At 47.1% G+C, this 14,698-nt stretch overlaps 1 protein-coding gene across 2 annotated transcripts in view; it reads right to left on the reverse strand.

Moving 5' to 3' along the window:
- luzp2 (leucine zipper protein 2) overlaps positions 1-14,698 on the reverse strand; it is an 83,789-nt gene that overhangs the window by 20,311 nt on the left and 48,780 nt on the right. For both annotated transcript variants that reach the window (XM_048973153.1, XM_048973152.1), the window contains exons 2-4: positions 10,768-10,885; positions 6,169-6,239; positions 3,952-4,033 (exon numbers count right to left, since the gene is read on the reverse strand). In XM_048973153.1, the coding sequence (XP_048829110.1) occupies positions 3,952-4,033; positions 6,169-6,239; positions 10,768-10,885 (271 nt within the window). The remainder of the gene's footprint in view (positions 1-3,951; positions 4,034-6,168; positions 6,240-10,767; positions 10,886-14,698) is intronic.

Below are 14,698 nucleotides of genomic sequence, written 5' to 3' on the forward strand. Positions count from 1 at the left end.
ACCCAGAATCAGCGGACCAGCATGGATAGAGGGAGATCACCCCACTCCTGTGGAGGCACAGGGTGGGTGGAGCGCAGCCTGGCTGTTAGATAGAGCATGCCCCGTGTAGACCAAGAGCCTTTGTTCAACGCGCACCGTGCCGTGAAGCCCTTTAAACTCTTAAGCGAGATCGAAGCATGTGGGCAGAGTGAAAGGGGGGGGGGGGGGGGGGGGGTTGGGCTCTCTCTGTCGCCTCCAGCGATTCCGGTCTGGGGTGACTTAGCGCGGAGTGCAGGCGACTCCGGAAGGGGCCAAACGGGACCCTCAACAGACAGATCGATACGCATGACCTCCAGTGCTCAGCTAATTGATTTTTCTTGCTGTGCTAACAAACAGCGGCATGGCAACAACAAGACCTCGCAGGCATGACAAGATAGGGAGGGGGGGGTGACAAAGCTAGGGGCCCTGGAAGGTGAGGGATGGACGAAAGCAGACCAATCTCAAGCTCCTTAATTACTGCTTAATCACATGACTATATGATTATAGATTTGCATTGTTTATATATTCGATGTCATACTTGTACTTATTATCTATTGTCCTACTCAAGCACCTTAATTTGTATTTGTGTATAATTCATGTTTTTTTTTTTTTGTGGCCAGATGACAATGCAGAGTAGGATTTTCATGGCATAGTGTTACTGATTGTTAATGGTACATATATGACAAACTCTTCAACTTGCGTCCTTGCTCATACAGACCATTAACTATCAGGTCAAGGCCTTTTACTTTTGGTATTATTGTTCAGTAGTGCACTCTTCCACGTTCTTTTTCTCAAACCATATAAATGAGCTGGATTGGACTGCTGTTGTCTTGTCTTAACTGTGTATCGGTTGTATGCGTGAGAGTCACTGACAACCAGAACAGTTATGAAATTCACCATCTTTGCCCAATAAACCTGATCCTGATTCTCTCACAAAGCAATGCATCTTCAGCGCGCAGGGATCCAAGCGGCCTGCAGTGGTATGTTTGCATCTTGCGAGCCACTGAAGAACACGCCGCCTTCCTGATGCCTAGCGAACGTCTCACCATAATGACTAATGAGCAAAAATACATCACAAGTGAAAATGTCCAGCGGGGCTTGACTTGCAAGCGATCTGACTGCGGCTAAATGAAGCAGAATGACAATCAGCTGCAGGGAGTGTCGATTTCAGAGGCTGCAGAAAGCGGAGACATGCTGGCAATTTACTTACTCGTTTATCAGTACGACTAGGACTTGATGGGAGATTCACAGTAATGTGTACCATTTACACCAAGCTTCTGCCTGTGAGCTGCCCAATGAGGAAACCACTGTGGAGACCGTGGGATTTGAACCAGAAACATTCTGGAGGAGAGAGCCATAACCCACATTGCCAAGCACCGCGCCCTACAGTATATATAACCACACAATGGGCATGTGTGTTTTGTGTGGGTGAGCACAGGGCACACGTACGAGTGAGCGCATAATCATTTCAGAGCAATAACTGCAGTTGGCTGATGCAAATCGGAGAGTTCCTTCAAATTCAGCCGTCACCAAACTACACGTATGTCACATTTGTTTGTCTGCAGAAATGCATGGGGGCAGTCATATTTGTCTCCGTGGAAGAAAATGTGTCTTTTCACAAATCTATGACGGGGATTGCAGTCGGGTTGCAGTACGGAATTTAAAAAAAGAATCCAAAGCAGCACACTATCGTCTCTAAGCTCTTGCCATCCATCTGAGATTCGTGACAACACTGAAATTGTTATTCGTGGGGAAAAAAAATCATTTATATTAAATAATGCGGGCACCTAATAAGCTTATGGGCTTGGCAGCATTTGGTGGTGTTAGTCGGGCCTGGCTAAAATCTGCGGGGGGGGGGGGGGGGGGGGGGCAATAAAATGGGAGACTGGCCGCATAAAGAAGGCGCAGTTCGGATCATCTACTGGAGATCTGCGCATTTGCAGTGTAATCCCACCTGAAAAAAAGCTAATCAACAGAGCACCTGTTTCTCTCTCCCAGGCTGAAATGGAGAGAGCTGCATTGCTCCTTTCCATCACCTGGCAATGCTGGCTCATTGTTTTTTAGTGAATGAGGGAAAATGGGGACAGCTTTTTCACTTGTAATTCTCTACAGCACCTTCAGCTATGAAGTTCTGCAAGAATAAATATGGAAAGATAAAATATGCTAGCTGCAACTTGGAGCACTATACAAACAACCTCTGTGTGCACCTAGAGTCAACAGCGGAAAGGTAAGACCAGTCCGGTGTCCCTCATGCGCAAAGGAGAGAAGCATGGCCCGCCATCTTGTGCCGTCCTGACTCGATTTCCTCAGAGTTCTTTTTGAGCTTGTGATTCTGAACTAAAAAAAACTAAGTACACTAACTAAATAGTGTATCGCGAAATAGCACCCTACCAGTACTATATGACAGGCTGCACAATAAGCAAACATGGGTGGGAATACCATTTACCATCATTCCCAGTATGGCCTCCCCCATTGGGCTCCAAAGAAGTGGGAGGGGAGAGCGCCCGACAGCCCCACCTGCCGCGGATTTGAAACCCCAGACCTCGGCATGACAGACGCAGAGCAAACTCGCATCTCCTAGCGGGGAGACGCACGAGTCACGTCCCTCCTCCATCTGAGGCCCAAAAACAGAGAAGTTTTGTTGGATAATTTCGGCTTCACACTGATATTCTCCATCATTAAAGGGCGACATGCTGCTTTCTCACAGAAGCGGTGCATCGGGGCCGGAGCCTCAGCACAGGCGTGCGAACTATCCGTTAGTGGAGGCCATAGATCTGCCATCGCGTGGACGTGCGGGGCCGAGCATGTGCTCAGGAGGGCCGCCTCCTACTGCACTGCAATAAAGCGCACACACAAAAGCAGTGATCTGCTCGTGAGAAGAAATCTGCCGCAACTCCCCGGGGACATAACTGGAAGCAGAATATAAACAGGGAGGACATGATGAATGACAAACTCTGGAACCTTATATTGTTTATCGTATCAGTGTGGCTCGCCTCGGAGAGCAAGCGGTGTCGCTGCCCGCCTCCATGTACCTCATAGTTCTCAACAGTTCCGCTGCCCTGTAGTGGGAAGATCGGTACTTAGGTAAGATGTGATTTAAATCTCGCTCCACGCTACACGCTGCCGAGTGTCTTTCCTCTTTAACCATTGTGTGACGCCCATTGTCGTCCACAGAGACGATTTGTATGTGAAACCTTATGCCTTAATCACAAATTATTACCACAGAGTCGGAATGGTTCCCGTTAACTTTGACATTCTGCTTCTGTAGCTTCAAAACAGAAACCAGGCCACATCAGGCATGTTTAATTACATGAAGCACCTACCATAGCATTAAGCGGTGAATCAGTAAGTCCTGACATGCCCATACTGCTGGCACAACTCTGCTACAACGTAGCACAAGTCCAACTGTTATTGGCACAGAACCACAACCCTGATGTCCCTCAGCCGCACTGTGAAGAGTCATCCTCACGCATAGCTCGTCTTCCCCGTGAAGTGTTTAAATGCCCCATTTTTTAGCCCGCACCTGTCTGGTTATTTTGGGTGGTTCGGCAGAGAATGCATTCACCAACACACCTGGCTGGCTGGAAGTGGACCGCAATCACCGTCAGCTTACAGGGGAGAATTTGATAACATGATGCCGCGATGCAAATGTACCTCCGGGTGCAATATTGCCATAAGGATGGCCTTTTTCATTGGGAGCTGTCATCCCCCACCCATGTATGCAACAAGTCACCTCGCAGAAAACCAAAGGCCTTGTCCTATGCTAGGCTGCTTTGATGACCTGCTAATTAACAGTTTGTGGTACTCAGCTTACCTCTGTTTTGTGACCAATGGTTGGACGAGATGGAGGGATTGCAGGAACAACGCGAAGGATGCCCCACTGGTATGCACAGACTGTGGAAGTGGGGGCGGAGCGACCCCGTGCTCACTCACCGTGGCCTGCTGCTTCTCTGCTCTCTCTGTGGCCTCATCCAGCTGCTTCTGCAGGGCTGCCTGAAGGGACTTCATCTCCTCCCTGTGGATGGTGACAGAGCAGTCACTCCTGGAGGGCACCGGGCGACCCACAAACAAGCCAACGCCAAAACGTCCCCCCCCATCCCCCCCCCCACCCATGCCTGACAAAAAGCTACAAGGAGAGAACCGGTGGCATTCTGCTGAGGTGTACCTCGTTAAAATGAAAAGAATGCCGCTGCAGAGTTTCGACGCATGTCACGTAAGGAGCATTTCGAGGTGTAACAAGGCCCCTTTTGATCTAGCTGCTTTGCACACTGTAGCCAACAAGGCGTGAGAGTCAAGCCTAACGCATTCACTGCATTGCCATTTGCCTGTACGTCTGTAGGGGCCTTGGTGACAGCCATTCATTACCGAGACCAGCCAGATCACGTGGTCACTGCTGGCACCACAGGCACCAGTGACCCACAGGGACCGGAAACTCAGCCAAAACGTGGCCTCCTGCCACCTCAATAATCTGCAGCTTGAGATCTCCCCCTAGGCAAGTTGACCAACCGCTATGTCAAGTGCTTCGTCAACTGGTTCAGCAGCCCTTCCAGGGCAGAGGTGTGGCCCTTCCAGGCTGAAACTTGCTGGTTGTTTGTGCGTTTTGAGTGTAAACTGGACTTATACAGCCGAGGGTCAGCTACCCTTCATTGAACACGAATGATTTAGGGTCTTATAGCCCAGAAAGAGCAGATACAGGAAATTCAACTGTCATATACTGCACGTTACATAGTATACACAGGCAAACATAACCATCTTTTATGTATACTTTGCATTTTTATATGTGGGAAAAAAAAATCATATCCATTAAACTTTCATCACTGGGCTGATAATGAATAAATGATAAAAGTATCCAATCCCCATTTTTGGGGAAACAGAAAGGAAAAGCGGAGATTAAATTAAAACAAAAGACATGCATAATTAAAGTGCTGACTTTGGCGTGATTTGCCAAAGCAACAGAACAATTTCAACGTGAGCTGACAAGCTACAGCAACAAACAGGTGTGCCGAGAGGTAAACTGAAATTTGTAGCGATAGTCCTCGGGATAATTTCAAAACATTAACAAGAATGCTTCATGTAAAGCAAAAGAGAGTGATGCTGAAACTGCTAATTATCAGGTGATAATGAATGAAAATTAATTTCTATACCCAGTATATAGCATGCGTATTTATGGTTAACTGATATACAGAAAATAAAAGTTGCTTGCACTTAAAGCCTGTAATGAGGCCAAGTATTGAAGTTGCTGGTTGTTTCTCGTTTATTGCTGTACTGTCAACCGCGTATAAATAAGCAGAACATTTTTTCCCATGAGCCTGGTATTATTTATTTAATTTTGTAATACCACGTTATAAACTGTGCACGATTATCTAAGTCACAGTTTTGCAGTTAAATATACACCATAAGCCATAATGGTCTTTATCTGGATCGAGAGCTTTGCTGGATTCCATTAATAAGACGAATCTTCACCGAAAATTGAACAGACCACATAATTTCATCCCTAAGTGAAGCCTGGTATCATTTTGATTTTTCAAATTCAAATTCCTTTCCTTGTCACTTGAAAACTAACAGGTACAATTCTTTGGATAAAGCATCTTCCCCTCCTGTTGTTTCACTGTGAAACACCTTGATATAAATTAGCATTAAGAACTGAATTCAATTTGCATTAAGGAATTATTTATGCCCTACTTTGCCTCTCAAAGGCAAAATCACTAAATTCAGATTAGTGGAAACAGGCTGCATCAATTAAAAACCGGTGATCATATTTTTGGAATGTTTTTACATATAGTTTCGTTCTGACAGGAGCTCATCAACTCGTGATTTTCACTAGGGAAAAATAACAGCAAATCAACAGAATAAAATAAAAGAGTTCTGGTTTACTGTGATTCACTCTGACCAATCAGGATCTTAATAAAAGCAGTACTCGCTGTAAACCATGTGGACTGAAGCCACAGCCCTACCCCCCCCCCCCCCCCCCAGGTGGCACTACTGAGATTCCAATCATGGCACATTAGGACATCCCTAGGATGGTTTTTGGTTGGGTTCTACTAAGGGAGATCAGATCTTCATGATCATCACTCCTGGTGAGGTGAGCATCCGTCGGTCTGCTCTGCACCCCAGTGCCGGCACGGCAAGGGCAGGCGGAGGGGGGGTCACCTCTGCTTCTGGCTCAGCTCCAGCACCCTCTGCACGTCCTTCTTGGCCACGGTGTCGTCATTCTTCAGGGACTGGAAGGAAGCACAAGAGCCCTTTAATGACGAGCAGCTGCGCTCAAGGACACTAAAAGCTCGTAATAAGACAGGGAGATTCAATTAATCCATCCAGGCGGGCGCACATTACAGCACTGACAGTTCACACATACACATGGGCTACAACCTTAACCGAGAGTCATAAAAAAAGTAGCATGTGACTGAAGTTTAAAGCTCAAAAGAAGAGCCTATTTTCAATGCACAGCCCTAAAGGTTTACTGCATGGTTTAAAATGGATTTCATCTTTCTATAAGGTATTAATTACCAGCACACATTCACGCTTCAGAGAGGACGGAAAGAACGAATGGGGAAGACTCCATGCAGAAGCATACAGCCAGCTACAGGAAGCAGCGGAGACGTTCTTCCTCCCTGGGCGTTCGGATCGGCCCGTCTCCGAGGAGCACGCAGTCCAAGGGACGGATAATTGTCCTAATCAGCCTGCTCTGCAGAGCTAAAGGATGTCCCACTGCTTTTGGATTTAGTGTAGTACAGAAAAAAAGCCTTTTTTTAGTCAGGGATAACGAAACGCTTGTGTCGAAAGGAGAGAAATGGCTAAAATGAAGGATGTCCTTCAGGATTGGACTCGTATAGCTGTTCCTCCCTGCGGAGCCGGGCCCTGTTGGCATGGCAGATTCCCATCAGTGGCCAGCTGGGCCCTTACCGGCCCTTACGCACCCTCCCCGCATCTGGGACCCTCGTTAAGAGAAAGCTGTGTCGGTAAATCACCTCCAGACGGCTAATTTGTTTAGCACATTAATTGTTAATGCGAACAGGCTGATGTTTATTGTCTTGCCGCGGCTGGACCAGCTCCCCAGTGAGCTGCTTCTCGGGGATAGAAGGCCAGCAGGACACACAGGGGGGCGGCGCCTCTGCAAACGGAGGAGCTCCGGTGAAATCTGCACCTCTCCATATGGCTGCAGTTTAGTAGGAGGCAGCTCCTCACTGACAGCAAACAGAGGACACTGATACTGACAGGGCGAGAACTACAGCAGACATGGAATAACTCTCACAGCTACTGTACGCCCAGGGTCCTATTGCTACTGTAACTCCCACTGATAACTGCGGTGAAGGGTGTAATACCAGCATGAGGAGCACAGCTACAGTAAAGGACAGCTCCCTGTGATACCCACAATTACTCACAGTACAGGACAGCTCTCAGTGATACTTATAATCACTCATATTACAAGACAACTCCCAATGGTACCCAAGATAACTCAAAGCACAGGACAGCTCCCTGTGATAGCCACAATTACTCACAGTACAGGACAGCTTCCAGTGATACCCACGATTACTCACAGTACAGGCCAGCTTCCAGTGATATCCATGACTTCACACACTACAGGACAGCTCCCGGTGATATCCACCATTACTCACAGTACAGGATAGTTTCCAGTGATACCTACGATTACTCAAAGTACAGGACAGCTCTCAGTGATACCCACAATTACTCACAGTACAGTACAGCTTCCAGGGTTTGATGCACAGGAAAGCCACTTTTGATGTTTACCCAGTGTTTAGCTGAAAAGTGAGTTGGCTAGCTAACACAAGGCATCCTCTGGCCTGTTCTTTAGTTGATACTTTAGGATCACTGAAAGCATAAATGTCTGAAAAGGAAGATTTATGTCAATAAATGATCTCCACCACCGAGTTGCTAGTTTTCCCAATCTTTAGGACAACACATGGAGAGTTTTTCCGTAATGCACATCCTTTAAATGTTTTATCATCAGTGATCTTATACTGTAACTCTATCGGTGCTAGATGTTCGTAAGACAAATTATTAGGATCTTTTGTCCCATCAAGAAGTTTCTGATGGTCCTGGGTTGATGACCATATCCTAAAAACGCAGCCTGCCAAAAGGTTAAAGCTTCACCTACTGCCAACACAGCCACTTTCGCATGAATACTCCACAAACTGATTTCACAAGTTTCTAATTAGTGCTTTAGCGACTAATACAAAGAGAAGTATTACACAATAACAAAGTTTACAGGAAGTAATCATGGCTGTGAGTGTCACAGGATTGAAAGTTAGGTGACCAATTTGGGTTGCGTAATGCATTGTTCTCCCTGGTAAAATATACAGTATACCTGTATGCTTCAAGTGCAAGCATGTGCACAGCAGGCCTCTGTGCATGCAATTGGAAGGGTGCCGATTTGAATCCTGCGCTAGGCAGAACAGTCACATCATCATTTGGTCTTTGAGCAAGGCACTTAACCCAGTGTGTGCATGGTGGGATGTGTGAAATGATGCATTGCAGTTGGTGCAAATAGCAAATAAGGTATCATTTACTTTCCTAAGCTCAGACTGTACAAGCAAGACACAGCCGTGCAGAAACTTAATGAAACAGGGACATGAATCAGGAAACTGCAATTCCCCAGACCGCGTTCAGCAGGCTTCCAGTAATAACACCAAACGGCCAAAAAGAAGTCATGTTTCGCTCACGATTAACACTGTAAGCTGCCTCTTTACTCTGACTCTGTGATGCACCAGGAAACTGCAGTCAAACCCCACAGCTGCCAGTAAATTGACATATGAGCAGCTCTTGCTGATCTATCGAGCGACACGCAGCACGGGGGCGCTGGTGGGTGAACGCAGAGCGAGGGGCTCTCCACGGTGGGGGTCAGGGGTGTGTGGGAGAGCTGGCATGCGCCTGCAGCTTCTCACTCTCCCACCCACAGCACTTTGGCAAGGCCGTTTTGGGGCACTGGGCCCTCGCAGTGATGTTGCCAGGGTGACCAGTGCCTGTACTGGTTTGCTCAAAGCAGTTTGCAGGGCTAAAGAGCTGTTAGCGCTGGTGAGGTAAGTGGCTCTGACTGGATCGAACTGGTCAAGTAAGAGAGCAGACCTTCTTCACTGAGGTTGTGTGTGCAGACCCAGGCTACCAGGGGGTACAGAACACAAATATAAGACTGTAATAAAGATGGCATATTTTATAAGACATAAAGCATTTGATTAATTCATTATTCAGTTCAGGCCTTCATAAACATACTGTGAAAAACCGTTTCTTTGTCATTATCTTTTCATGTTAGTTTTACATAGTACCATGAATGCACATCATTAAATACTTTATAAGCAGGCATACTTTGAAATGTGAGCCGTTTAAACACGTTTGATGTTTTTTCTAAGCCAGGCATACAAAGCAGATGATATACTATACATCATTTCATAAATTCCCATGCGGCACAGGCAACAAAGTAGGGGTAGACCCTTGATGGGACACCGATCCAAACAAACATATACACACTTGCACTGGGTGTTTCTCAATACCAAGAACGCAAAGATCGTACTGGTGGTCTTGGCAAGACCAGTCTTGCTTACTTGCTTTCCAAAAATGAACTTGAGGAACAGTGAATCACGGTATTGGTCTCATTCGACAAGGCAACCATTGACTTTTAAAGGAGGACTTTTACCATCCTCTGTACTTCTGGTCTGTAATTAGTGTTCTGTTCTTGAGTACTGAGTCCTAGAGTACTAGAACTGGTCTTTGCCAATGGAAGATGACGTAAAACGGGTAAAACACGCAGAGGAGGGATGCAAAACCCCAACTCTCGAGGTGTGAGACAAGAGTGTCTGTATGCAAATATTGTGTGTAAGTTCAGTAGTAATGACACCTGCAAACTTGCCAGTTTTACTCACTTATACCAACAGCAAACACTCTTAAAGGGCCACAACACGTGAAAAGAGCAGGGGAGGCCCTGACCTCACCAAAACGCGTGACAGGGCCAGTCTCTCAAATACCACACGAGGGATGAATGTAAGGCCGCGCAGAGGCAATGGCCTACCAGAATGACGACTTCACCAGTTCAGATAAACAGCACGGATATCATTTACCCTTTCGGAAGACCTGCCCAAATTTCGCATCTGTGAGGATTATCTCTTGCTGACATTTTTTAGGGATGTAGATTGTTCAGATACCAACACGAAAACTACAGCTAGCAAGATAAAGTTCATCACTCTGACACGGAAGGGGAATTAATGAATCAGGCTGAAAATTCACACATCATTAATTATCTACCCCAGAGCTGTGCTACATTTCTCTTTGCAGTTTTAAAACCTAAAGCTCTTTTACATCTTTTTTTAAGGTTTTTTTTTTAACAAAAAGGTCTGTGGAAAGACTCGTCATATCGCACTATATTCACATATTTGATTAAAAGGAAAGCAGAAGATGGTAATTCAGGTGCAGAGAGTAAAAGTCCAGACCAGAAATTTGTTTAACCAACCAAATGAGCATGACATAACTTGAGTCACAGTCACACAGTACTCAAATGGTCGGTTAAAACAAAATCTTGGTCTGGACTTCTACTCTCTGGACCTGAACTACCCAGAAAAATATGTAGCGTGTCCAATTTCGCCCAGGTTCAGTATCTTCTTTTATGACTAATATAGGATTTTGGCAATTATTGAAAGTAATATTTTAATTCAATAAGGTAAAAAAAGAATGAAAACAATGCAGTTTTTGCTAGTCACTCCTCACACGCCCCCTACTGGGCAGTAAGAGCAAAGGCTTCACCTGCAGGTTGCCTTTGATCCCGTCAAGCTCCTTAGACGTCTTGGAGAGCTGGCGCAGGATCCCCGTCCTCTCCGCAAAGACATCCTTCAGCCTCCGCTCCAGGCCCTCATAGGTCTGTCTAACAGAGGAGACACACAAGCCGGCCGGGTCAGTGAAGGCTGTGACCCAACATCCACTTCCTAAACCCCACTGAAACCTGCAATCTGAACAGTGTCCATATGGAGCCCCAGGGCAAACTTCACCTTTGGTGCCGGAGGTTTGCCAAGTAAGCGCGCCTTCAGTAGGCGGCGCCCCAAGCGGCCGCCTGTCGCATAATGACCAGCAGTGAACGTGAGCAGCAGTGAGGTCCAGGGAAGGACAGTGTGCACGTGCTTTGATGTATGGCAGATTACTGGCCTTTTGGAGCTGAAAGGCGAGACCAGGCAGTGATGCCTCTTCCACATGACCAGTGTTTCTTTCCCACCACAACAACATCTAAGCTCTGTCAGAAAGTCACACCACGCCTGCGACACACTGTTCTGGAAAAACTCAGAGGCACATCAAGTACCATGGACAGGTGAAGGGATACGAAACGGTGAGGAACAGCCAGTGCTGTGTCCATCTCCGGAATAAACTGGCGCGACAGGTGGAATCCCCCCTCCCCTGCGTGAGCGTGCACATCTGTCAATTACAGGGCATGTCACACCACTTACGCATGCAAGGTGGGTGACCAAATGCCCCCCGTGAGTGAACCACATGCTCCGAGCCCATTTGCAGCCACTGATGAGCTGCTGTTTCTGGGCACTCATCAGCAGACTCACAGAACCCCGCCCCCCCCTATGAAGCCCCCACCTCCCTCAGCGTTTTCATCTTCACCCGGCCAGGGACCCACAGCCAAACACAGGCGTCTTTGTTCATCCTGGGTAAACTCCTTTATTTGCTAATTCTGTATCATGGGCCTTAAAGGGCCTGTTTGTTGCAGGCAGACTGATCTGATCCGCTCCTGGACCTCAGATCTCAGGCTGTGAGCCATCAGGCGGAAGTCCGGGGGGATCAGAGCTCTCGGAAATAGTGACAGTGGGATTCCGAGAGGGGGGGGGGGGGGGGGGGGGGAGTTGCACGGAGGCGAAGCGGCCAGCTTTGGGGGCTCATTCCCGTGGGACATCTACTTACCAACGAAGCCCGTCCCTCCTTCCTCAGTCTGCTCGGGGAGATTGAGACGCGGGGTGGGGGAGGGAAGTGGAGTGGGTGGGGGGGGAGACCGGGCACTCCGCGGCGGCAGATGGCCGTGCCGGCACCTCGTTTAATCACACCAACATGTCCTCTGACAGGCCCATACTTGAGAAGACCCTTTTTCGGCTCTAAATTTTGTGACAAGCTGCGGATCACTGACAGAGATCCTGCAGAGGAGTTTAGAGGAACATTCCCGACCTCCGGCTTTTGCCGTCTCGCTGCTGTGGTTTTACTTAAAAACACCCAAGTGATAGAGAATCAGGAGACCGAAACATGGGAAATGTACAAACTCTTGAATTGCATTCATACAACGTAACTGTGCAGGTGACAAATAAAAACCTGAGACTCCTTGACAGCTGCTAAAGCTAAACGGAGGAATGAGTGTGTGAATTTCCCGGGGGGAAGGCGACGCAGGGAGGGGTCTGCATTTGGATGGTACTTCACCTTAGATCTCAGAGCAGTTTGTTGTAATGACTTGGAAAAATTTAACTAAAACCAAACCTTTAAAATGCTTCTTTTGTGCAGAACTGAAAAAATTACATTAGAGGAACATCTTTTTTTGAGAAGGAATCCCATTTTCAGCCCCCTGGAGTGAGACTGCTGCCTTTCAGGTCCCTGTGCATGCCAGATGTAAAACTGGACCTGTTTTTGATACACCAGTACAAACCATAATGGTGCCCATATCCCACAGACAACTTCGCAGCCCCCTTTTACACCATCAGATATAAGACATCAGATGTCACACTATTAAATATGAATCGGGATGACGCAGATCTCACATGAGATCAGCATTTCTGCACATCAGAGTGCAGTTTCCACAAGCCGCGTCGCACCAGCCCAGCACAAACACACATAAGGACCCCAGCCGCAGGTTGCAAAGAGTCAGTTAAGTGTGGCAAACGCATGCACAGGGAGACGGACTGTTTTGTCAGCCTTTTACTTAGCCGCTAGCCAGCGGAATGACGGTAACATCTATGATGTGATGTTCAGGGGCCCCGCTGATGCGAGAAGCACTGGCTGAGCTGCGGACACTGCTATTGACTGCCTGAGGAATTAGACATTAATTGGTCATTACTGTCAGAAAGCGGCGGTGAGCTTCTAGCCGGTCCACGGCCCGCTGCGACCCCAGCCTAGCACCGCCGGCATCAGCAGTGGATCCTGCTCACGCGCGATTAACGTCTTCGCTGTCTCTGGGAGGGAGGCTGACTGTCAGGCGGGAGGCCCAGCGCTGCCCCTCCATCGCCATCCGCTGGCCGTGGCACTCTGGACGTGCACGTTCCTTTCTGCAGGCTGTGCACTGATTACAGAGGCAGAGGGCAGATTTCCAGCCCAAGGACTAAGATGAAAACTAGGGAAACTTAGCACCTTAGAACAGTATTTCTCAACCCAGTCCTCAGGGACCCCCAGACGGTCCGCATTTTTGCTCCCACCAAGCTGCCAGCAGACCCGAACCAAATAATCAAGAATGAAGCTCACAACTAGGAACCAAATTCTGGGTATAGGCGAGATGGAAGCTAGGAATCAGCAAAACAGTCACCCGATGCATGCTGATGGCTCAGTGTGTGACACATTTTGGAGTCCTGCTTTACACATCCCAGGGCTGTAATAACGCGCCGGCAAAGAATGTAGGCAGGCTGAGTACTGAGGGCCCATCTCACCCCTTTATTAACCTGCCATGTTACTCTGAATACCCGGCTGGATCAGAGGCCTGCCTGCATTAATTCAGCACTTTTGTTAAAATGCCAATTTCAGGATACCTGCGTCCCTTCATCCGTGTCTGTGACAGTCGCAAGCGATTAAATATCTGCTGTCTGATCATATCACGACAATTATCCAAAGTGAAGGAGCTGAAAATGTTTACTAGTCAAACTTTCCAATGAAAACACCAAAATTTATTATTTCTGACATGGAAGCTTTTCCTTGAAAGAAACGCTGAAAAAACCCAGCTGTGCATTTCTCTTTGTGATGAGAATACGCCTTGAGGACACTATGTAAAAAGAGGGGAGAAATCACATGAAATAAATATAAAAATATTTGAATAAAAATATACAAACGTTTCAGTTGGTGACGATTTTAAAACAAAAACTGCCTTCATCAAATTGTCCATAAAAGCCCGTCATACAGTACGTAGCAACACAATGAGCCTGAATCACATCCCGGGTGGCAAAAGGCACCAGTTTTGGGCTGCGGGAGGAAACCACTGTGAACATAGGAAGAGCAGAACCGGGCCAAAAAATCAAATCCACAACCTTGGCTGTGCGAAGTTACACTGCTGGATCCTGAGCAAACACACCAGGGAGCCAAAAAAAGAAAGTTCAGAGGTGGGACAGTGTTTGAAAATGATCTTTGGGGTGGCAGTAAGTCTGTCACACCTCAGGAAAATCATATTTCCATGTTATACTAGAACATCTATGCCCCCCCTCCATGTCCTAACTATTCATCCTGCTCACAGACACGAGGTGTGGGAGTTTCTCTCAGAATGGATAGGGCTGGGCACCCCCTGGGTGGTTACATACACCAAACCACTAAGGAGTCATTATACCACTTAATTTGAAAGCTTGCTGTGTGTGCTATTCAAACTAAAACTCATTAAACTTACTTTAAAATGCTTTTAAATTGCACGAAAGAAGAGAAATGTATTTTGTGAAGATTCCAACAACTTCTTTCTTTGTAAAACAATATAATGTGCACAACATGCACTCTCGCAACACACGCACAT

The sequence above is a fragment of the Brienomyrus brachyistius genome, chromosome 13 (assembly GCF_023856365.1).
Source record: "Brienomyrus brachyistius isolate T26 chromosome 13, BBRACH_0.4, whole genome shotgun sequence".
Classification (NCBI taxonomy): domain Eukaryota; kingdom Metazoa; phylum Chordata; class Actinopteri; order Osteoglossiformes; family Mormyridae; genus Brienomyrus; species Brienomyrus brachyistius.